The following is a 22,435-nucleotide window of genomic DNA, read 5'->3' on the forward strand; positions in this document are numbered from 1 at the left end:
AGACGAGTTGGAGGCAGACACAATTTGAGACGGGTGATTTGCATACATTTTTGGGGTCATGTTTTTTTAAAACCGGCTTTGCTGTTTGCAGAGACGTCGTCGGTATATTCAACGAGAAGTTTGCCGAGTAGATGCTGTATAAAAATGTATGTAAAAAAAATAGTGAGGAATAATACAAAAAATGTTATGAAACGGGGTTCTACTGTGGGAAACTCCCACCGAGTAACAGGTTGCGCAAATAAATCAACACGTGCTTTGGCGCCACGTCGTTAGAGACGCTCAGGTTGGCGAATTCCGGGCGTATGTGTTCTCCAGATGGCAGACGCCGTTGCTCACTAGACAGCTTTGAGCTAAGGCATGGTGACCCACGCCCTACTCGGCCCCCCCTAGACCCACCCCTGCTGCCTCTGAAGTCCAACAAATGATAACGAAGATTACGTGTGCGTAATTCCAGTGAGGTTTTAGAGATGCTTAGGTGGAGGGGGGGATTACTTGGACCCCCCCCTTGCGCTGTTGTGGCTGCATACCTCCAGTCAGACCAAACACAATCTGTTGCAGATTTGCCGGAAAGAAAGGAGGCGCGGTTCTGTTGCGTCGCTTCTCAACAGGACGCTTCTCGTGCGCCTCGGGTGTGATTTACGGAGATGAAAAGTTGAAGTCAGCCATTCGTCAGTCGGTCCTTGGACCACATCCCTTAATTCGCCTGTAAATCTTCATGGGTTTTTGTAGTAGAAGAGCTTTTTTGGACAGTTGTGCGCTTTCAACTTTGTGGGAGCGCTTGGGTTTGAGGCTGCTAAGGAAATTTGAGCCACTGAGAACTGGAGTGGGCTAACTATTTTTTGATATTTTGTTTGGTATGGAGTTGACGTTAATCTGTTTCTACTTGCACAAAAAAATGTTTTTTTGGGGGGAATGTGATAGCACTTAATGGAATTGTGCATTATAAAAATTTACCATAGTGGCATACATAATAAAGAAATCAAGTTTCAGTCATTTCAATGGACGTTGTGCAGCTTCTTATGGCGTGTGTACTTTGGCCACCGGAGGGCGCTAAAATACAGTTATTGGACTAATAGTGGGGAGGGGTAAATCAATTCTCCATTGAAATTAAAAGGATTGTTTCTCATGGCCCTAAAATCACAAATTTTCATACTTTTTAAGCAATTGGATTTTTTTTTTTTATGAACTAAAACACTTCAAACCTTATGTCAAAGCTTTTATCCCCAATCCACCCTTTTGAGTTTCCCCTAATTAAACACATATGTAAAAAAAAAAATCTATATTGAAGCTCATATCCAGTAAACCCTCACCAGGGATTTACATTTACATAAGGAATGCTAAACACCTACACATGTAATACCTCCATCAAAAGCAGATGGTTCTCAGCCTGCGCGGCGCATGCTTGACTTGGCACGAACAAATGAGTGAGATTCCACCAGTTTTATTATTTTTATTATTTGGAACGTGGACAAGGGTTTTGTGAAAAGTAGATTGTTTTCAGAAACGGTATGCCAACAGATGGCGCCCAGCCCGGCCAGTCCTATACGTTTCAAACTTGTATTTTTTGTTAGGTATTGTCCCTACTCTGCTTTTAGTAATTAAAATGCATTTATTTATAAAGCCCTTATCAAATCTATTTAATAACCAAATTGTCTGCATAGATTCCGCTCACTATCTCAAAACAAGCAATTAGAAATATTATGTATTAAATATGTATAGACGTGGGCGATCTGTCCAAGCATTCCAATTTCCCATTTCTGAGCTGCACATTGCCAAATCTGTAACAATTTATTAAAGCGTTGTTTGCTCAACAAATTGGTTCCATCTGTTAGGGTTAGGGATTAGCTGCAGTGAGGATGAAAACCGTGTTAAGGAGCATGCTGTAGCTTTGCTGCCCTCTAGTGGCGTATCGTCAAAACACACGCGATGTAGATTAGTACCAAATAATGACAAGACAATCTTTTTTTTCCATTCTGTGTTTACTTTGTGTTTAAAGGACGCTTGCTAGCATTACAATCAAGCGAGAATTAAAAAAAAAAAAAATAAATCACTGATGGGCATGTTTATCAGCCGCGCGCCATGTGCAAAGGGCTGTAAATACACACATGTGGCTTAACATGTTTTAAATGACAGAAAGTACAAACAAGCGTCGAAATTAGTGATTAGATGTGTGCCAGCGGTGCAATCGCAGCTTCTAATTACAGTCTAGCGTCTTGTTGTTCCTCCCTACCGCTAATTGACCACATTAAACAGTAACTCGCCATCCGAGTGTTGTTAGACACCATAAATCTAAATTTACTTATGTAAAGCGCGCAAATTTGACACGGAAAAGCATGAAATGGTCAGTATGGCTCTGCAACATTAGGTTTATACTGTAAATTAAATGTTCAGTGACTAATGCATCGATTCGACCCGTTTTTGAACTGCTCAAAAAGAGCCTAAAATGGCCGTTTTCAACCAAAATGGCAGACTGGCTGTGTCATTTTAGGCATGGTCTCTTGATGATTGATCAATATATCTGTTAAGCTCTCTATATAAATACAACCGGCGTCAGGTATAGCAAAAAAAGACAAAAGCGATGATTCTTGCAAATAAAAACGTAAGAAACTTAATTACATTGCATATTTGTTGCCGTAGAAACGCTCTAAAGGCAAAAAAACTTGACATTCTAAATTGTACTCAGTGGTTATTTAAATTAGAGCCCGCTCGGGGTTGGATGGTCACCCTCCTCACGGGGGTCTGGTCGGACCCCCGGTTGGCCACCAGCTCCTGGAGCTGCAGGGCCCCCCCTCCGATGAAGCAGAAAGCCGGGCACACCGGGCCCGAGCAGTCCACGTGACCCTCCCACAGGGGGCGCAGGGAGTGGGCGTCGTAGAAGGCCACGCGGCCCTTCTCAAAGTCGAGGGACACGCCCAGCCGGGGGGGCAGCGGGTAGGTGAGGCCCGCCGGGGGGGACGGCCCGTTGCCGTTGGGGTCCGAGCGGTGAGCGTTGTGGTGGTAGCTGTGCTGGGGAAGGTAGAGCTTCCCCATGCCCATGGTGAGGAAGCAGAAGGGGGGGGCTGAGTCCATGCCGTCCTCCGCCCCGCTGTCGTGACCGCTGTCCGGGTCGTACCTGCGTCGGGAGTCGATCGCGCTTAGCCATGAATAAGATAAGCAAGTTATACCAATTAACTATTTTTAATTGTTCTTAACGCAACTCTAAAAATATCACTTTATCTATCGGTTCCATTGTTGGTATTTGCCGAGCGGCTTACTCACCGAGGACTGGCCATGTCTTCCGGTAGATGAAACCACTCCTGCAATTTGGACTCCAGACCAACACCAACCTGACAAAGAAAGGGGGTCTCATTTGTTGACCCCAAAAAAAATCCGCTAATCCGCTAACGTTACCTTAACGAGATAAGAGCCGGGCTCCACCGAGCACGCCCAGTAGTGTCTCCCCTGCGTGATGGCCACGTCGCCCACCAAGAGGTCCGACGTCAGGTGACAGGAAGTGAGCGCGTGGTCAGCGGCCTGCAGCAGGGAGAGGCCGGGCACGCTGCGGGCCGCTCTTTGCTCCTTGCTGACCACCAGCCGGTCAGCGTGGAGACCCCAGCGAGAGTCCAGGTAGAAGTTTAGAACTGCAAGGGGGATGAGGACAGGAAGTCAGGACCTGGGGGTGCCCGGTGGGGGGGGACAACAGGAAAAATTGGGAATGGTACTGAATTAGGCTTGAGGTTAGGGCCATTAGCTCAGTGGTACCTTGACTTTCAAGTTTATTTTGGTAGATTTCTACTTCCTGTTTGATAGGAAAAAAGAAATAGCACTCAACTCGCCAATTTTACTGATCTTCATAAAATTGGCACACCAAAAAGGACCCACGCCCAAAATACAACAGGAAGTCAGCCATTTTGGGAAATGCCATAGCTTTAGTATCCGAGACTCGAACTTCAAGGTACGACTTCAGATATGCTGGAAGGATGTCGATCTTTACATTGACCACTGGGGGGAGAAGAAGACTGATGGCATCACATGGCAGAAGTACAATATCTTTTTTTTTTTTTTGTCAGGAGGAAGTAGAATTGACATAGGGATCGTATGCAGTAGCAGGAAGGGGGGGGGGGGGGAACAACAGCCTGTAGGGAGACACTCAAGCGGACCCCTGATTTGTAGAAAAGCCCCGGATAGCAATCCAATCTGATTGTTAAACCTCGAGTTTTAACAATCTGCAAACCTCATCACCGTGGCGACGCTTCTCGTTAGGGTGCAAAAGTGGCGGATGCGCGGAATGACCACAAAGAGATAGCAAAGAGGGGATTGTGGTATGAAGCAGCAGGGCGGGGTGGGGTGGGGGGTGGTCCCGAGGTATGAATTCTTACGTTCCGCAGGTGGCGTGTAGATGGATTGGCGGCATGAGGGGAGCGCTGAAGAGGATGAGAAGCTGAGAAATGGAAATAACACGTGAAGGATGAGGAAGTACAGGATGGAGTGCACGGAGAAAGAAAAATGGTCATAAGCAGAAAAGAGAGAGAGTATGAATTACAATTTAGTAAATTACGGCTTCGGACAAATGGGGCGCCCTCACCTGGCGCCGGAGGGGTGTGCAAGTACACCTCCTCGCTGTACTCGCCGTAGCCCGCCTTGTTGCAGCCCCTCACCCGAAGCACGTATACGCTGTCCATCTCCAGCCTGTCGATGACAGCGCTCGTCGCGCTCACCTCGTCTAGTCGCTGCCAGCCCCAGCGGGCGGCGGCCAGCCCGCCCCGATTGCCGCCCCGGGACGCGCCACCCGGCACCACCCCCCGGCGACGGTACTCCACGGAGTAGTGCCAGGCGGGGGCCGAATCCGGGGGCAGGCGCCAACTCAGGTAGAGTTGATCGTAGGCCAGGGAGTGCTGGGTGTCGAGGACTGGGGCCAAAGGAGCTACGGCGACCAAAAAGGTTAAAAAATATATAAGTTTCTAAAACCCAAATATTCATTTCAATTGTCTTCGTCTCACCTCGGATAAAATTCAGCTCCGTGAGCAGTTTGAGTTCTTTGGAGACATCCAGCTGGAAATGTCTAAAGGACGGATCAGCTGCCAGAGCAAAATGCTGAAGGTTCTCAATGGCCCTGCTGAACCTGGAAGCGAAAAACCCATCTGTGTCATCTACTACCTGCTTCCAATTTAGAAGCAATCAGACACAATCTTGTGGCCAAAATCTTTGAGTCCAAAACCCAAAGCAGGAACAGTACCCGGGAGAACAATGGGGGCTTTGTTTCCCTTCCAAGTCACTTGAATGGCGCACCTGTTATGCGTCTGGCGAGCGGCCTGCACAAAACAGGGCTGGTCTGTCTCCTTCAGCAACTCCTGGGTGAACGCCACCAGGCCGGCGTGCTCCATCAAGCTCCGCCGCTCCGACACTTGAGCAGCCAGCGCCTCGCCGCGCTTATGCCGGGCCGCCTCCAGCGCCTGGGTGAGCGAGGCGTGGCGCTCGGCCAGCGCCGCCGTCAGGTCCCTGATGCTCTGCGCTAGCTGCTCGCGAGCCGACACGCTGTTCACCTGCGTGATTTATCATCAATTGTTGTAATGGCCCGTTTCACACCAAAATGGAGACTTTTTCTTGTGTCTACTCGCGATAGACATTGATATGAAATGATGTGCTTTGATAATCACCTCAGTCTGGGTGATGGCGCTCTCCAGCTGTGTAATCTGAGCCAGCACTGTGTCCTGGTTGGACAGAATGTAGTTCATCTCCTTTGTAATCTTCTCCTATTCTCCCCGGGGGGGGAAAAAACAGTATAGAAATGAGACAATTGGGTCAAAATGTTTTGGCTGCATGTTTTTGATGGTGGCGAAGGTTGCCGTATACCTTGAGGGCTTGGTAAGCTTGGGCCACAGGCAGGATCTTGTGTCCCGTGTGCAAGCGACGCAGTTTGCAGAGAGGACAAAGCAGCCGCTGACATGACCTGCAGTAGAACTGCAGTTTCTCCTGGTCGTGCTCCGTGCAAGTCAGAACCTGACCGAGGCGACGAGTTCAGTAAAGCGAGTATGAGACGAATGCGCGTGGCAGCTTGCCTTGGGTCGAAAGTTGAGGGTGGGCAGGATGTGCTCGTGCTGAGCCCGCGGCGTCCCCCACGGGTGGTAAAGTTTGAAGCACTCGTTGCAGAAGTTGGCCCTGCAGTCGCCGCAACCTTTGGAGGCCTCCAGGGCCTGCGGAGGCTTGCAGAACTGGCACATGATGGCCACGCTGCCCAGGCTCACCGTGTGCCGGTATCTGCCGGCCAGGAGGGGGCGACAGAGATCACTCGTTGAAATAATCTGCGACATATACTATAACGTTTGTGGGCCAACCTTTCCACGATACGCTCCAAGGTGAGGTTCCGCAAGCAGTCGGTGAGACCTTTTTCGCCGAGCTCCACGTCGCGGCCGCAGGGCACGCAGGGGAACATCATGGACACGGGCGGGCCCTCCTTGCGCCGCCGTCCTGGGTACCCCGGCGAGCGGGGCATGGACGGCGACGGCGGGTGGGGACCTAAAAAAACCCACAGAAATGCGGTATTTTGACAAAAATGTTTTTCAACTCAGGTTAGTTCTCCGTCCTCACCTCCCCGGAGCACCCGGTCGATGGGCCGCTGTTCGGCTTTGGGCGTGGGCCTGCGCAGCTGTCGCGGGGAGCGCATGTTGGGCGTGGAGGCTGGCGAGTTGGGTTCAGCGGGCAGGTCCGGAGGCGGGTACCCACTGGCCACTAGGACCTCGCAGGCGCACATGAGGCACACACTGTGGAGACACGGCAGCACCACGGGCTGCTTGACGATCTCCTTGCACACGGGGCAGTGCAGCTCCTGCTCCAGGCTCTTCATGTTGGACTGAAGGAGACAAATGGATTGAAATTGTTGATGAGACTGAGGGAGGGATGTTTTTATTTGACTTTTTGTCGCGTGAAAGGTAAAAAGGGGCATAGCAATGTGGGCCATCCTCCTTATTAAAAATACATAAAGGGCAGATATGAATTATTGATAATAAAGCCAAGCCTTCCATTTTGAGCATCAAGCTTAATGTACACTGTCATCTATATATAGATGCTTACTCACCAATTTTGTTTCTCTTTTAAGGTCGTCTCGGGGCATTTTTATTTCACTTGACCGATGCTGGAATTATCATCTATAATTCAAATACCGTATATTTGTTCAACTATCTATGTTATCAATGTGTAGTGTCAGCCATAGCATTACCATGTACTGCCACTAGATGGCAGATGGTAAATTAGCATGAATTACTTTTTTTTTTATCATCCTTGCTTGGTGATTTTTCTAATATATCTATAATTATAGAAAGTATGAGCCTTAGCCAAATATGGGTTTCTACTGTGTGCAATATGTTCAAGGACACAAAGGATGGAAAAGGGCAAACGTGACGGTCTGAGAAGGCCTCACCTCACACTAAACCTCACCATGAGGATGTCAGTGGGTGACATCACGAGTTTAAATCACGATCTGACATGCGGGACTGCACTCTGCACAGTCGGCACGTTTCTACCGATAAAACTCTCGCATCTGGTTGTTTAATATATAGACACATATGAAGTACAGGCCACTGCTAGTAACCAAACCAACCGGCATCATCATAAGCTATTCTCTCCATTTACTTCTATCTTCAATGTCATCCCTCATATTTGCTCTCTTTTTTTTTTTTCTCCCTCTCCTTCTAGAATTCCATCAAGAATTCCATGTGTAGCGTCGTAACAATAAGCTGTTACTGCTACTGATGCTTTAGCGAGTCCTTACCTTCACCGGCAGGAACCTTGGCGCCATGACAGTTTACAGGCAAGTACGCACGTTCGGCGCATCGGCTTCACCGAGGGGAGGGGGGGAGAAGGGAGCTAGGAGGGTTGAAAAGGGAGGGGGAGGGGCGTGCATAGCCCTATTTTTATGGCTATATTTATGAAAATAATTGCATAAAACACGTGGTGACTGGTATGTGTAATGGATAATTGTTGCGGGATTGATTTAAAAGCGCCCTTTAACCATGCAGTTGACGCAGCATCCAGCTCTGCTGTCTCCATGGCAACGAGCATCCCTTGGAGACAGTACAGTCTCGATTTGCACCGGCTGCAGCCATTTTGCTTTTAAAATGTATTTATCTTACATCTGTAGGGGGGGGATGTTTGCAACATAATCAGAGGGAAAATGAGTATTTTGATCAATGAAAAAAAATCATAACTATATAATCTTTCAGTAGAGGTTTGTGCGTATGTGTAGCAATCGACTGTTGCTTTTCTAATCCAATACCCTTTATTATAAATATGGATATAATTTCGAAGCCAATTGCAATTGACAAAGCAGGCCTGTTGCTCAGAAAACAGACTTCAAAATGGCGTGCGTCAGCTAAAAATAGCATAAAAAATACATTCATGATATGTTACATTTACTCACGCTGATGCGGACCAGAGCTTCCATGGTCGACGTGGCGGCTTTTAAATCCATCATATCCATGTATTAACGGCTTGTTGACAGCATCTACCCATGAAGCTGCCGGTCAGCTGCCATCGCGCGCAAAAAAATGCGACTCTTTTGTCTTCCAGATGACGTTGCGGTCCAAAAAAAATATTATTTTTCCCAAATCTACTACATAGTACCCCTTAAATATAATGCAGGGAATTCGGTCTGGACGTAAAGCACCTTCCACACTAAGCCACGCCCACTCAATGTAAGAACCAATCGCTTTAGAGGCTGATACAGTTTAAATATTTCTTTTTTTTTCAAATTAATTTGTAATTTATTTTATTATTTATTATATAATTCATAATCTATTCATTTTTCTTGTCAATAGTTATTTGATGTGGACGTTCTTGGTTGATGGCGTTCCGTTTATTGACCACAAGGTGACGCCAAACTCCATTTCCACCGCCGGTAGATTATTGTACATCCCAGGAAAAAAATGTTACGAGTGCAGTTTTGTTAAAATTTAGATTGAATTTACTAGTTTACACAAAATATAAAAGACTTTCTATGTGTTAACACATTTCAATAGATTTTTTTTTCTACCAATTTGCTGAGTCGGCGGATTGAGCACAACGCTGAATCACTCTGGTTGCGCTATGATGAGTCCAATGCGAGTCAATATCCTACCACGCCCTCTGACCTGCAGCGTGAACTTTATTTACGCTCCATACGAACCGGCCACGGTTGATGTCCGCTCGCGGCCTCTCTCACTTTCGACGCACACACCGCGCTGCAGGGCGGAGCCTGCGTATATAAGCAAAAGCTGCACTTTGTGCCAACTTCTGAGCACTACATACTCGCCTTGTGCTGACTCCCAAGCTCGGTAAGAATTTTCACACATTATTGTGCATGTTTATTTCTATATTTAGTTTATTTCATTGTATAGCATGCAGCTATAAATTGTGTTTTGGGTTAGTAGGTTATGAGTATGAATTTAGGTAAGGTTGAGATAAATCAGTCTCAGAATTCATAACCGGATTAAAAATTCTAACAAATATGCTATGTTAGTTTCTATGTCATGTAACAGGCCCAGAGGCATGCTACACAGTCTCGGAACTAGGTGTGGCCTAGCTAGGGAGATTATAGCACCAAAGTCAAATATTATTTAATCCCCTCGAACAATCATGGTGAACTGTTTCAATGGAATGTGTACAAAGAAGGGCAAACGTATTTTGTTCCTCTCAGCTACTGTGAGTTGCAGACAGTTTAGTCATTTGTGGGCAGGCCTTTTCTTGCTTAACCCTTCACTGGGACACTCCATAATTCTTCATTGCACGTGTCATAGCATTACAACATTTTCCAAATCATTTTAAACCCAAACGTGGCATTTTACCACAGTGGTGTTTTATTGATCTGATGAAACTTGAGCTAAATTCAAATATTGCACCGTCATTGACTGGGAATCCAAATGTGTCCCCTTCAGTGCAAGTCCAACCCGAGCAAGCAAAAATGCCTTCAGAACTGGAGACAGCTATGGAGTCCCTCATTGTGGTGTTCCACCGCTACGCCTCGCGGGACGGCAGGAACGGCACCCTCAGCCGACAAGAGCTCCGTTTGCTGATGGAGAACGAGCTGTCCAACTTTTTAAGGGTACACCATCAGTGCCTTGCTCATTTTCTACTACAGTGAATTAAAATTAAAGTCTGCTATCTTAATGCTAATGGAAAGTTGCATTTTCAGTCCCAAAGGGACCCGGCTGCCGTGGACAAGATCATGAAGGACCTGGACACCAACGGAGACGGCCAGGTGGACTTTGAAGAATTTGTGTCCCTGGTGGTGGGACTGTCCATTGCATGTGAGCGGTGCTATCAGTTGCGCATGAAAAATGAGACCAAGAAGTGAAGGAAGAGATACTGTCCAAAAAAAAAAAAGAACACCTTTCCGGAACACATTTCATTGTTGTATGTCTCATGTCTATTAAAATGTCACAGATTTCAAACCCACCCCACACATTTGTGATGTTTTATCAAAAGTGATCAATCTGGTGCCACAGCAGTCAAAGTACACATGAGGAGTGGCTATGTTGACAATTCATGATAAACATTCCACGGCGAGCACGCCCTACCAACTAAAGCACGCTTTAAGACTTGTAGAAGTTGTGAGGAAAGAATGCTCCTCCGTGTTTTTCCACTCAATACCTCTTTTTGTGCCTCATGTCAGCAGAATGTTGCGTAACACCACCGGAAAGCACGAGCCAACTTGACCAGTCAAATGCAGGATTGTTTTCAAAATGTTCTTATTAGATGTTTAACTCAATGATTGGGACCGTATGCTGCAAGAATTTGCCACTTTAAGGGCCTGGAAGTCATAATTCGGGGCAAAGGTCACGTGTACATATCACGAGCTGCACACGCCCTTTTTCCAGTTGTTATGGTTACAGTGCAAACACAAGCAGGTTGCTAGGTTACAATCCAGCGTGAGTGTGAATGGATTGCAACATTTTGGCCTTGAGTTGTAATGTTCCATTTCGAACACTAGATGACATTAAATATCACAACTGATGTGTAGTTTTTGATTAAACCACTAGATGGCATAAAAGAAACACAACAATGCTAAATGTGTCTAACGGTGGTCATTATTTGCGAGGGAGCATTTCACTAATGTGTGTGTGAGAGCATTCCAGTAACTGCGAGAGCATTTTCTCGTCTGGGCTTGAGCATTTCACTTGCAAGCGTGACAGCGTTTCACTTGTGCTTGTGAGACGCTCAGAGGCTAACCTTGTTAGCCAATGCTAATCTATGTTTTACGCTATATGCTGTAGCATGTTGCTAGTAGTGTATACATGCTTGTTACATAAATCTTTCAGATTAGATACTACAGCTGCTCACATAAAACCACACAGTGCATCCAACTAAAGTCAATGCAGCTCTGCTTACCTTGTGTAAAACATGATAGTCGCTGTTGTCTGGCCAGCACTTGAAAGTGACTAAATTCTAAGTCAGTTTCCAAGTCTTTGGCTTTTTAAAGTGTGTTCCAGGCACTGTGAACTAATTGTAAACAAGTCATTAAAAATAATAATTTTAAGTGATTTGTCCACTTTACAGTTGAAAAAAAGGCGAATGGGTGTAGTTTTGTCACACATGTTTCCACAGCATTGAGTTGCGTGCGGGCATGTGTGTGGAATGAACACTGGCCCTGGTGGTGGTGACTCACCCCGGCCGCAAAAAAATCCAACAATGAACCCAGTGACTCAAACTTGCCACTGGAAAAACACACTTTGCAGAATCAGAATGTGAATAAAGTTTCTTAGTGGCGAGCGCACAAGTGAAAAGTGATTGGGAAACAAATGCTGTTTTTGATTTTACACTTCTTCCTCAGGTTATGCAACAAAATCTCGTTTTAAAGAGGAAGTAGAGTCAGAGTGTAAACGGATCCGAGGGAAGGAGGAGTGAGAGATAAAAGGGAACATTAAGAGGGAGGGATGATGGAGGGCGTGGTGGAGCTATAAAGGCGTCCCCGCAATGACTTCCTCATCACTTCATTTCTCCGCTCACACTTCTCCACGTCAACTACAACAACTCCGGTGAGTGGAAAATCCCACACACAGAAAAGCATTTTACTGTCTTTCTTAATGATTAAGTTAGGTGACCTTTGAGCTTAGCTTTGCAAATACTTTCCATGTATTCATATGTCAGACATCCGTTTGCATGGGCGACCACACCCACCGAAAGGGAGCCTGGGTGCATCACTCAACTTGAGACTTTTTATCGTCTCTCTGCACAATTTAAACCCCCTTTTTGTTTCTTCATATTCCAGAAACTCTAGTCTGTGATTAAGCAACTATATCCGTCACGTTTGAATCGAGTTGGCACAACTGGAGACGCGACGCTGTCACCTTGGCAATGTTCACTCGAACTAAAGGGAGCGGCGTTTAAATAAACATAGCGTTCCTGACACAAAAAGATGAATTCATGTGGTTATGTCTTGGACAAAAAGCTTGTTTGTTAGTCTCCCCCTCTCTGCAAACCACTCCCTCAACTTGAGGGTATAATAAACAAGGCGCTCTGGTAGTGTGCCAGTGTTTCACCAGCACAAGGTCTTGTGAGGTCCCAGTGGGCAGTGTTCCAGTAAGCATGCACATGCGCTACTCGGCCTCCTAGAGGGCGCTAAAGCATTCCAAAAAAAAAAAAAGAGCCCATCTACTTTTAAATTGAGGATGTAGTGTGAGGTTGTATGCTTAATGACCGTATTGAGATGTGGAGTTATTTTAGTTTTTTTTTTTTTTTTTTAAATATTGTTTTTCCTTCAAATTATTTTCTGCAGTCATCATGGGTGAAGTTCAGACCGCCATCATTTTACTCATCGACGCCTTCAAAAAGTATGCCGGCAAGGAGGGCGACGCGAACGCCATGAATAAAGGAGAGGTGAAGGATATGCTCAAACACGAATTCGGCGTGGAGATGGGAGTAAGTGACTGAACAGCATACCAGCAAACGTGCGTGGAAAGTACGTGAAGTCATTCTAAATATGTGTGTTTGTGTTGAGTAGAAAGCCAAGGACCAGACAGCTATCGACAACCTCTTCAAGGATCTGGATGCCAACAGCGACAACAGCGTAGATTTCATGGAGTTTGTCAGCCTGGTGGCTTCCCTCGCTGTGATAATGCAAGAGTGCTTGGTGAAAGGCAAAAAATAGAGCCTGTTTCCAAAAAAATTTCAACTACCTTCAAGTCATACGTACTTCAGGTCAAGAATAAACAACATGAAAAATACCCAACCGTTGCTGCTGTGTGTTTTGTAGGAATGCGATCGTAACATTGTCGACTCATTTGAACATTTTTGTGGTGTTGCTGGATTATTGCAACCAGCAGGGGCACTGTTGATTCAATTACCGTACTGGCCCGAGTATAAGATGACCCCGATTATAAGACAATCCCCTCTTTTTCAAGACTCAAGTTTGAAAAAAGCCTTTGTCTAGACCCCGAATGTAAGACGACCCCCCCTTTTTCAGTTTTATTTCAATGAAAAAAAAAACTCGTCTTATATTGATTGATTGATTGATTGATTGATTGATTGAATATTTATTGATCCCCAGGGGTGGGGAAATTCAGGCCCCAGCAGTATCTATACCACAGAGTGGGTATACAAAAGACACACAGATGGCATGAGCGCAACTCAATAGGCTCTCATAAGGCTGCCACACAACGGCGCCACAAAGAAAGTCAGAAAGTGCTCAAGATAAAAGACAAAGGAAAAAAAGTAACAGCGGCCAACCAGCACCCCTCAATACAAGAGAACACCCCAAAACACACAAAATAGCCTCCACGGGGTCCACCGACAGGTGTAAGGGCAGTCCAGTTCAACGGCGCCCAATGGACCGTGGTCGTGAATCGGTGAAAACATCACAAAGCAGGCAAACGTATGAGCAGCGTCCCGGGCACCCAGTCGGGGCATGTGCAGATGGTCACCACGGGGCTAGCATGGTGAAAGTCGTTGGTTCCGACGAGCACGAGGGAGGGGACTCCCCACAGGGGTTGCGGCTGCAAGGCCAAGACGAGGGACCCGGTCATCACTGGCCGGATAAGCAGGAAGCCGTCGTAGAGTTACGCCGGTCTCGACCGATGATCCCGGTCCCGGGAAGAAAAAAAAAATATATATATCCGATCCGAAGAGATCGATAGAAGGCACCAGCATCGCCGAATGGACAAAAAGACAGAAAGAAAAAGGAGAAAAGAAGGAAACAAAGAGGAAAAGAGAGAACACTGCTGGGAGGCAGCCACTCACAGCGCCATACTAAGAAAAAAAAAAAAAAAAAAGAAATTCGGGCCAATACGGTAGTTTGAGATTCAAAGAAGAAAGGAGTTTAACGATTGATAGTAAATCATGCTCAAGCCTTTTGTCTTAATATACATTATTTAAAACAAATTGTATTTTAAACGAATTCGGTGATGTGGTTCAAATTATGACCATAACAGCATCCATGTTTTGTACTCTTTCACACTTGCAGGACATGTATTACATGTTTCACATGAATCTGGTAAAACCGGGTCTTTTCTCCGTGTGTGTGTGTGTGTGTGTGTGTGTGTGTGTGTGTGTGTGTGTGTGTGTGTGTGTGTGTGTGTGTGTATGTGCAGGTTTTCTGTCCCAATTCTGTCTATTGACAAGTGTATCTTAGATGAACTGGAAAGCATGAATGCCCTGAAGCAGCAACAATGAATGTAGAGAAATGTAGCGTGAGACAAATTGCTGACCTGACCCTGTTCAACACTGTGCCAAAATGTTGTTACAAAAAAAAGTGTCGTCTTTGACAGATGGGCAACTACTCTGGATTACCTGTAATTCTTTTCTTTAGTAGTGTATGTATGTCGCCACACCCCCATAACTTCAGCTAGCTTATTGCTATAACATAATGGGAAACATCATAGACTGGGTAAGGAAATTAGCATTGGCGTTGGAGTACTTGTAATACTGGAGACTTGCTATATTGCGTCCCTCAAAAATTCAGGAAATGTTTTTAATGGCATTTTTATTTATCACAGTGGGGGGAAAAACGTGATCAAAGCGTCACTTTTCTTTTTTGTGAAGTTGCATAGTTGAGGTTTGAGAAATGTGACGACGCCCCCTAGTGACGTCACGTCGCGTCCCGTGATGCTCCCGATGGGCGTCACCAATTGTCGCTGTATGTGTGTGTGTGTGTGTGCGGAGGTAGTAACGCCGCAGCGGGGACGGAGCCGGAGTTCGTTGTTTTGAATTAGCCCCGCAGACAGCTAGCGCCGACCGGAGGGCAGCAATAGACAGCAGTGGCCCGTGGATAAGATGGCGGATGTAGGGAGCGATGAAACGCGGCCGGCTCTCCCTTCGGCATCCCACCACAACGGCCCGGTGGCTGTGTCCACACCGGCGGCGGGGACTGCGGGCCTAAGCCCGGCCACGGCTACGTCGGGTCCGCGGATGGTGCGGATAGTCAAGTCCGAGTCGGGCTACGGCTTTAATGTCCGCGGGCAGGTCAGCGAAGGCGGACAGCTTCGGAGCATCAACGGGGAACTGTACGCTCCCCTTCAGCATGTCAGCGCCGTGCTGCCCGGCGGGGCTGCGGACCGGGCGGGCATCGCCAAAGGTGACCGGATCCTGGAAGTGTAAGTCTGCTTCGTCCCCCGCTAGCCACCGCGGCTAGCTTTAATCGTTGCTTCCCTCTTCATAAATATGTGTTTATCAACCACTCGTCGTGGTTTTAGTCACTACCCGCGTTGCTAAATAATCTTAAATAAGTGATTTAGGCCAATTTAGACGTCTAACAGCTTACATAATAAGTTGCACGCACGACGAGCTGTGCATGTTGATTAGCTTCAGCCAAGCAGCTAGCCCAGGTAGCTATCGTCTCGGTTCCCCTCCCCGTCTTCTGCCGAACGCACGCATTCAACATAGGTTTGACATTTGAAAGTAAGCAAGCCTTTCTGACGTTTTGCCGACATATATGTCGTTCGAACCTCGGACAATAGACCGCAGTGTTGTCCCTCCGATTCGTCAACTCGTTGTGTGTGCCTTTCAGGCTAGCTAAACACTCCGCATGCTTGAATACTTTTTTTTTTTCCCCCTCTTTAGTTAAAAGTCATATTTACGTAAACACGCATTCTCAAAATGAATATTCAGGCTTTGCTGTTACGTGTAATGTGCATTTGGACACTTGTCAAATGTTTAGGGACACTTAATGAGCTCCAAAAGCTTTATTCATCCATTGGAATTGCTACGTCAGAAAATTCTGGGGAATAAATTAAGATGTTAAAGAGCTTGTGAGTTAAAAAGAGCAAAAGACAAGAGTGACTGGAGAGGTAGTCGTCTCACAGCGCCTTTGATGGAACAGAAATTAACCTGTTTCGAGGGGTGCTCTTTGTAATTTTGCAAACCAGAAATGAATCAGTTTTCAAAGTCAACATTTTGTTGAAACCACAAGTGTGATTTTGTCTAATGACATTTAGTCATACTTAGAAGGAAATATGATGTTTTGTCATAGGAGTGGTGTCATTTTTGACTTTCTGACCACATTCGGATTGATTTGTGTTTGCTGTGGTGTTTGTTATTCATTTATGAGTCAAATTTTGGCGATATATGATTAGCATACCCTGGAGGAACTTGATTTCATGTGGGGGGAAGCAAGCGCTGATTTAAAGGAAGCACAGCTTTGACATGTTGTGAAAGTCCAAGTTCCTTTGACATTTAATCTGTGAGATTAGCTTGTTAAAACTTTCTATATGACTCACTGCATATTTAGTGTAAAAAAATGAAATGAAATGGCAGTGTTGAATAAATAACCGATCAGCCCGTCGACGCCGTTGCTCTTTGGAAGATTAGCCGAGACATCCGATGCTGCTGCCATCTGGCCTCGACCAAGCCAAGCGAGCAGGTGGATGACAGCACGACCGAGCGAGAGCCGCATCTGAGTTATTCTGTTGTTGTCCCGATGATAACGGTTTACATTGTGGAACAATTTTTTTTTTTAAAAAATAGAAAAACAGCCATCAGAAGACACATTAAACTTCTTATCCTAGCGACATTTAGTTAACACGGTGCCTCGCGTTTGCTTCCAGCAACGGCGTGAGCGTGGAGGGCGCCACCCACAAGCAGGTGGTGGACCTGATCCGAGCCGGCGAGAAGGAGCTGGTGCTGGCCGTGCTGTCGGTCCCGCCTCAGGAGGCCGACGGCCTGGAGGGAGGCGAGGACGTGCAGCCCAATTACGACTACAGCGACAAGCAAGCCGTACCAATCTCCATCCCCACGTACAAGCACGTGGAGCAGCACTCCGAGAGGTTTGTGGTGAGTACCCGGTTGCTAGATGTTCGATTGAAACAAACTGAAGCAGTACTCGAACTGATTTTTTTTTTTTTTTTTTTTAGGTGTACAACGTGTACATGTCGGGCCGGCAGCTGTGCTCCAAGCGCTACCGGGAGTTTGCTATCCTCAACCAGAACCTGAAGCGTGAATTCTCCAACTTCAACTTCCCCAAGCTGCCCGGCAAGTGGCCCTTCTCGCTGTCCGAGCAGCAGCTGGACGCCCGGCGCCGCGGACTTGAAGAATACCTGGAGCGAGGTACGTGCGCAGACATTTTGACACCCCAAAGGTGTCGGTGGGATTATTTTCTCAGCCCCTCCCTTCTCTGTGTGTCTAGTTTGTTCTGTGCGAGTGATTGGGGAGAGCGACATCATGCAGGAGTTTCTCTCGGAATCCGACGAGGTACGCGACAGGCATCAAAGCGCACAAAATCTCAGATTAAATGTAAATATTGAGCGGCCAGTGCACAACTTTCCTTCCACCGCACAGAACTACAACGGCGTGACGGACGTGGAGCTGCGCGTGGCGCTGCCCGACAAGACCACCATCTCCGTCAGGGTGCGCAAGAACAGCACCACGGATCAAGTTTACCAGGTGGAGGTTCTCTTCTGATTTCTTTGGGTTTATTTATTTTTCTAAATCTCAATGTAGTACGCCCGATTGTGATGACAAACGCTCTTCCGGCAGGCGTTGGTGGTGAAGGTCGGAATGGACAGTATTATGGCCAGCTACTTTGCCCTCTTTGAGGTCATCAATCACACATTTGGTAGGAGCTTTGCATCAAAGTGTTTGAACAGGAATATAGGAACAAATTGTTGTCTTCTTTATTGTTCCAGTGCGAAAGCTGGCGCCCAACGAGTTCCCACACAAGCTTTACGTTCAGAACTACACGTCGGCCGTGCCGGGCACTTGTCTGGCGCTGCGCAAGTGGCTCTTCAGCTTCCAGGAGGAGGAACTGCTCCGAGACAACCCGCTGGCGCTGCACTACTGCTTTCACCAGGTAGCGATTCGTCTAGCGAGACTTGAGTCTTCTCCCAAAAGAAAAAAACTGCTTGGCGCCAAATGGCCTGAATCGATCTTTTCTCTCTGCTCTCCGTTGCCATCCAGGCACTGGATGATGTGAAGAAGGGATTCATAAAAACAGAGGACAAATCCTACCAGCTGCAGAAGCTGGCAGAGCAGCGCGAGATGGCCACGGTCAGTGCCACAGAACCGTCTTTGTCCGGGGCAGTGGACTCGAGAACGCTGCTACTATACATACTAGAGTCATTACTGGACGGAAAAAGATTGTCGAATAACCCCCCCCCCCCCCCCCTAACTTCCCAATTTAATATATGATTATCGAGATGTGTTGCGTGTGCCCTTTCAGTACCTGAGTCAGCTGCGCTCGTGCGAGGGCTACAACGAGGTGGTCTTCCCCCATTGCGCCTGCGACTCCCGGAGGAAGGGCCACGTGGTCACGGCCGTCAGCATCCATCACTTCAAGCTGCACGCCTGCACCGAGGACGGCACGCTGGAGGCGAGCGAACAGGCCAATGGTTGCCCACCCGAATCGGACCGGCTTAGCTAAAGACGCACTTTTTTTGTCCTTCGCAGAACCAGGTGATTGCGTTCGAGTGGGGCGAGATGCAGCGCTGGGACACGGACGAGGAGGGCATGGCCTTCTGCTTCGAGTACGCCCGGGGCGAGAAGAAACCTCGCTGGGTCAAGATTTTCACTCCATATGTGAGTGACAAACAAATGGCTTTGATTCAAAAAGATTCCCCCGACTGATTTGTTTTTTTTGCTGTCGGCAGTTCAACTACATGCACGAGTGCTTCGAGCGGGTCTTTTGTGAACTCAAGTGGAGGAAGCAGGTAAGGACCACTCCTTTCCTCTTCCATTCTCGGGGGGCCGCATGACTCTTCAGTTCAGATGTCTAAAAATGGCTCATTAAGAGCCTTATCTTTGCAAACACACTCAGACAGAAAGGTCTTTTTGTGCCTTTGTGTGTGTGCAACGTCCTGAATTAATTTTAGATTTCTTTGCTCTCAGGTTGAGGAGGAGGCTTCTGATAAAGACAACAAAAACTGCAGCAACAACGGTAGGCATGCTAAAAACAGCCAACAACAACTTGCGAGCGGGATATCGAAAGTCTGCACACCCCTTTTTACGTGTCAAATGCTCTCGGGGACCACGCAAGGACGTCTGCGCCCAATTGTCACGTATGACGTTCTCTCATCCGTGGCTCTGTTTTGTAGAGTTTCTGCCGCCTCTGGAGACGCAGCAGAAGGGATGGCGCCACCTAGGGGGGGAGATTGCCACGTCCTAGACAAAAGCAAAACCACAAACCCGTCCCACATTGAACTGTTCCACTCGCATCGTCACACCCACCCTGAGAGCAAGACTTGAGGTACGGGCGGAGGCAGGTCGCACCCCCAAAACTGGGATCGACATTTTTTTTCGCAAGAGGGGGGCGACGAATGCGTCGCACGTTAAGCCAGGGACACTTACCAAGACGGGCGATGAAGGCAAGCCATTTCATTACCGGATCTCCATTCTGTGTGTCTGTGAGACGCTCCCCCCCTCCCCTCCCGTACGAGCCGCCGACACGTCGGTCCGGCGCGCGACAGACAGGAGCGCGAACCGGAAACGTGGCCGCGAGCGGCGGGACGATATGCCCGGCCCCGAGTGGGAAATGGACTGAGCGAGAAGAAGAGAAAAAAAAACTTGTTTGCGCTACCGAACGATGCAAAGTCTGATGCTGGACATGAACAAAGACGTTTTCTATTAGTGGGGTCTGTTTTTGTTTTTTTTCTTGTTGTTTTGTCCGTAAACAAAATGTAACTAATCTTATTGCGTGTACGTTTAACAAGCCTTTTTTTTTCCTGATCAAATATAGATTAATATAAGAGCTCTAATTGATTATCATGAATTCTATTGAAAGCCATTTGAGCATTTATTCGATATCCTCGATCATGCACCTTGCTTATTAGGGCGCAGTCTCGGCCTAACTAGTACAAGTTGACTCATTGCACAAAATCTTAAGCGGCTTTCAAAAATAGGCTTTCCATAGAATTGCATTGGGTTGAGGCAAAATCAGTGTTTGGGGGTGGTCACGGCCTGCAGTTTTATAAACGGAAGATAGGGGGCAGCAGATGCTAAGTGTGAATGTGATGCCTGGGGCTGTGTAGCTCAGGCAGCTAAGTGTCCCTCCCCTGCAGATGTCTCCATTAACCATGTCAGGTGGTGTGTTTGCGTGTCTCTAACCACCTGAGCGCCGTCTCGCTCACACGCCGCAGTATTAGTCCTTTTGTGTGTGTTAGTTGCGGTTAGTCACACAAAAAGGGCCGGATGTCAACGTTTCGGTTGGGCGGATGAAGACAAATTGAGCTGTTGTGACCTGTTGTTGATTTTCAGCAAGGGGGGGGGGGGTTGTTTGTCATTTGACAGGTGCATCGGCGGCAGGATTATTTTTTTGTGTCGGGCGTTTTTGCAGCCTGTGACTTGGCAGTCATTACATTTTGGGGTTCTCCGTCTACGTCAGCTTTACAGATGCCACGTCGACATCGTTGCTATCGGATAGGATCATCGTGTCGGTTCATTTATTTGAGCGCAAGTCGGTCATTTAGAAGATGGATGAATCTTTTTTTGTTTTCTTCCCGATCTCGAGGGCGAGCTCTCGCTCGCTCGTCCGCACCCTCCTCTTCCCTTTTCGAGTTACTCTGCCATCATTACGCTGCAATGTGGTTGCCACGGCAGCACCATGGCAGACTCCCCACGACCGTTCTCCTTTTCAGTCTCGGCAAATCGACTAATTCCGCTCCATGTAATGGAGTTGAGGCCTCGGCTTTGTGTGTGTGTGTGGCGCACGCACGCTGTCATTCTCCGCTATCGCCGAGGTGAATGTCACCCTGTTCGGTTTGCTTAGAAGTGGGGGAAGAGACGACAGGAATGTTAAAGAGCACACTTGAGATTGTGAGCCAAGATCAGAACAACATATTCCTTGAAAAAACAAAAGTCACAATTAGTCGGATTATCCTAAAAATTTCCCTTGCCACAGATTTTCCACATATATATAATTTACAAAATGGCCCCCACCAGAGCGGTTATGTTGTGTGTGTTTGTTTGTGCTGTGACTCATATTCATTTCACCATTGTTTGCTTAATTCCTTCACACAAACAGTTTTGCCGTGTGTGTTTGCTGCAATCAGGCCGTGACTGAAAGAAAACAAACGTTTGTTTGCGAGGGGATGCTGACATGTAAGTTCTGTTTTTGTTTTGTTTTTTTACTTTTGTTTGTATGCGTTTCGTCAACCTGTAAATAGTCGGAGGGGAGAAAAACATAATGCACTCACAATTTTTTTTTTTTTTATTTATTGACAATGGATTCTTCTGAACGACGGAAGCACGCGCCGATGACAAATGACTCATAGGCTACAAAAATGAAGTCTGTTTTTATCTTGATAAAAAAAAATAAAAAATCAACGAAAGGTTTATGCGCCGTTGAAAGAAAGAGCCTCAACATGGACAATTGTAAAGTCATGAATTGTAACCTTTTAAATAAAGTTACAGTATATACAAGATTGCATTCAGTATTTTCTGGAGCGGATGAAGGAACGTTTCAGGTTGAATCGAGCCAAACCATCGCAAGCGAGCATCCATCAAGCAACTGGACGGGCTCATCTCTCGACTGCAGACGTCTACTTACTCGCCCCCTCCCTTCTCCTCCTCCTCCTCCATCGTCTGCTTCTTGTCAGCTTCCATCGATCAGCCCCGCTGGCCCGTGCAAATTAAAAGTCATTGATTGGATCGGAGATGCAGTGTAATGTGGCTACACGAGAAGATTTGGGGAAAATCCGTCTTATGGTACGTCTCATGAGTAACCTGTTGCCCAATTAGCAATTAAATTCAATCTTCTATTTCCGCCGCCACCATCTTTTTTTGCAGACCTGATGAAATGGATTTTTTTTTTTTTTTGGGATGAATTAAATTTGTCATTTTGTGACTCCTCAAAAAAAGAAATTGCTGACACAGCACTTTCTATTTCTAACACGCTGATATAGGGATGAAGGCCACGCAACTAATGAAATTCTCCTTCCTGTCTGTGTTGATGGAGTGATTTGACCTGCACTTTGATGTTCTGCAGGGCTTTTCTAATAAATCCAAGGACTGAGCCCTTCCTACCTGCCACCACCTCCCCTCATCCGCCCATCTCCTGAACGAT

General features: G+C 46.8%; 4 protein-coding genes across 6 annotated transcripts; 3 read left to right on the forward strand and 1 right to left on the reverse strand.

Annotated features, from left to right (window-relative positions):
- Nucleotides 1-1,947: 1,947 nt before the first annotated feature.
- On the reverse strand, nucleotides 1,948-8,679 carry trim46b (tripartite motif containing 46b). Of its 3 annotated transcripts, none has more exons than XM_037263550.1 (12): nucleotides 8,396-8,664; nucleotides 6,568-6,829; nucleotides 6,315-6,495; nucleotides 6,039-6,237; nucleotides 5,833-5,979; nucleotides 5,637-5,732; nucleotides 5,269-5,522; nucleotides 4,980-5,101; nucleotides 4,565-4,903; nucleotides 3,391-3,620; nucleotides 3,259-3,326; nucleotides 1,948-3,112 (listed from the first exon to the last, which is right to left on the reverse strand). In XM_037263550.1, the coding sequence occupies exons 1-12, from the start codon at nucleotides 8,453-8,455 to the stop codon at nucleotides 2,680-2,682; spliced, it is 2,391 nt and encodes a 796-aa protein (XP_037119445.1). In that variant the 5' UTR covers nucleotides 8,456-8,664; the 3' UTR covers nucleotides 1,948-2,679. The 3 variants fall into 3 exon arrangements, with proteins under 3 accessions (XP_037119445.1, XP_037119446.1, XP_037119447.1); XM_037263551.1 differs by lacking the exon at nucleotides 8,396-8,664 and adding an exon at nucleotides 7,748-7,840; XM_037263552.1 differs by lacking the exons at nucleotides 1,948-3,112; nucleotides 3,259-3,326 and adding an exon at nucleotides 4,359-4,420 and having other exon boundaries at nucleotides 3,489-3,620; nucleotides 8,396-8,679.
- A 443-nt stretch (nucleotides 8,680-9,122) lies between these two features.
- On the forward strand, nucleotides 9,123-10,976 carry s100a10a (S100 calcium binding protein A10a). The gene is made up of 3 exons (XM_037263557.1): nucleotides 9,123-9,287; nucleotides 9,888-10,054; nucleotides 10,145-10,976. Exons 2-3 carry the CDS (start codon nucleotides 9,914-9,916, stop codon nucleotides 10,304-10,306), a joined length of 303 nt encoding a protein of 100 aa, XP_037119452.1. The 5' UTR covers nucleotides 9,123-9,287; nucleotides 9,888-9,913; the 3' UTR covers nucleotides 10,307-10,976.
- Nucleotides 10,977-11,675: 699 nt separating this feature from the next.
- Nucleotides 11,676-13,175, forward strand: LOC119130053 (ictacalcin-like). The gene is made up of 3 exons (XM_037263558.1): nucleotides 11,676-11,987; nucleotides 12,728-12,870; nucleotides 12,953-13,175. The coding sequence occupies exons 2-3, from the start codon at nucleotides 12,733-12,735 to the stop codon at nucleotides 13,097-13,099; spliced, it is 285 nt and encodes a 94-aa protein (XP_037119453.1). The 5' UTR covers nucleotides 11,676-11,987; nucleotides 12,728-12,732; the 3' UTR covers nucleotides 13,100-13,175.
- A 1,900-nt stretch (nucleotides 13,176-15,075) lies between these two features.
- On the forward strand, nucleotides 15,076-21,685 carry snx27a (sorting nexin 27a). The gene is made up of 13 exons (XM_037264532.1): nucleotides 15,076-15,539; nucleotides 16,989-17,214; nucleotides 17,295-17,487; nucleotides 17,567-17,631; nucleotides 17,719-17,823; nucleotides 17,917-17,995; nucleotides 18,066-18,229; nucleotides 18,337-18,426; nucleotides 18,599-18,748; nucleotides 18,826-18,954; nucleotides 19,026-19,085; nucleotides 19,264-19,312; nucleotides 19,470-21,685. The coding sequence occupies exons 1-13, from the start codon at nucleotides 15,220-15,222 to the stop codon at nucleotides 19,538-19,540; spliced, it is 1,701 nt and encodes a 566-aa protein (XP_037120427.1). The 5' UTR covers nucleotides 15,076-15,219; the 3' UTR covers nucleotides 19,541-21,685.
- Nucleotides 21,686-22,435: the final 750 nt, after the last annotated feature.

The sequence above is a fragment of the Syngnathus acus genome, chromosome 11, assembly GCF_901709675.1.
Source record: "Syngnathus acus chromosome 11, fSynAcu1.2, whole genome shotgun sequence".
In the NCBI taxonomy this organism is placed as follows: domain Eukaryota; kingdom Metazoa; phylum Chordata; class Actinopteri; order Syngnathiformes; family Syngnathidae; genus Syngnathus; species Syngnathus acus.

What these genes read in the sequence shown, in the direction of transcription:
- trim46b (XM_037263550.1), bottom strand. Translation starts at nt 8,455, where the DNA reads ATGGATATGATGGATTTAAAAGCCGCCACGTCGACCATGGAAGCTCTG. An exon ending in GCTCGCCAGACGCATAACAG is followed by an intron (nt 5,102 to 5,268) that starts GTGCGCCATTCA and finishes TTTCGCTTCCAG; the next exon opens with GTTCAGCAGGGCCATTGAGA. An exon ending in GGAGCTGAATTTTATCCGAG is followed by an intron (nt 4,904 to 4,979) that starts GTGAGACGAAGA and finishes TGGTCGCCGTAG; the next exon opens with CTCCTTTGGCCCCAGTCCTC.
- s100a10a (XM_037263557.1), top strand. Translation starts at nt 9,914, where the DNA reads ATGCCTTCAGAACTGGAGACAGCTATGGAGTCCCTCATTGTGGTGTTC. An exon ending in AGCTGTCCAACTTTTTAAGG is followed by an intron (nt 10,055 to 10,144) that starts GTACACCATCAG and finishes TTGCATTTTCAG; the next exon opens with TCCCAAAGGGACCCGGCTGC.
- snx27a (XM_037264532.1), top strand. Translation starts at nt 15,220, where the DNA reads ATGGCGGATGTAGGGAGCGATGAAACGCGGCCGGCTCTCCCTTCGGCA. An exon ending in CCGAGGACGGCACGCTGGAG is followed by an intron (nt 18,749 to 18,825) that starts GCGAGCGAACAG and finishes TGTCCTTCGCAG; the next exon opens with AACCAGGTGATTGCGTTCGA. An exon ending in CAAAAACTGCAGCAACAACG is followed by an intron (nt 19,313 to 19,469) that starts GTAGGCATGCTA and finishes TCTGTTTTGTAG; the next exon opens with AGTTTCTGCCGCCTCTGGAG.
- LOC119130053 (XM_037263558.1), top strand. Translation starts at nt 12,733, where the DNA reads ATGGGTGAAGTTCAGACCGCCATCATTTTACTCATCGACGCCTTCAAA. An exon ending in AATTCGGCGTGGAGATGGGA is followed by an intron (nt 12,871 to 12,952) that starts GTAAGTGACTGA and finishes TGTGTTGAGTAG; the next exon opens with AAAGCCAAGGACCAGACAGC.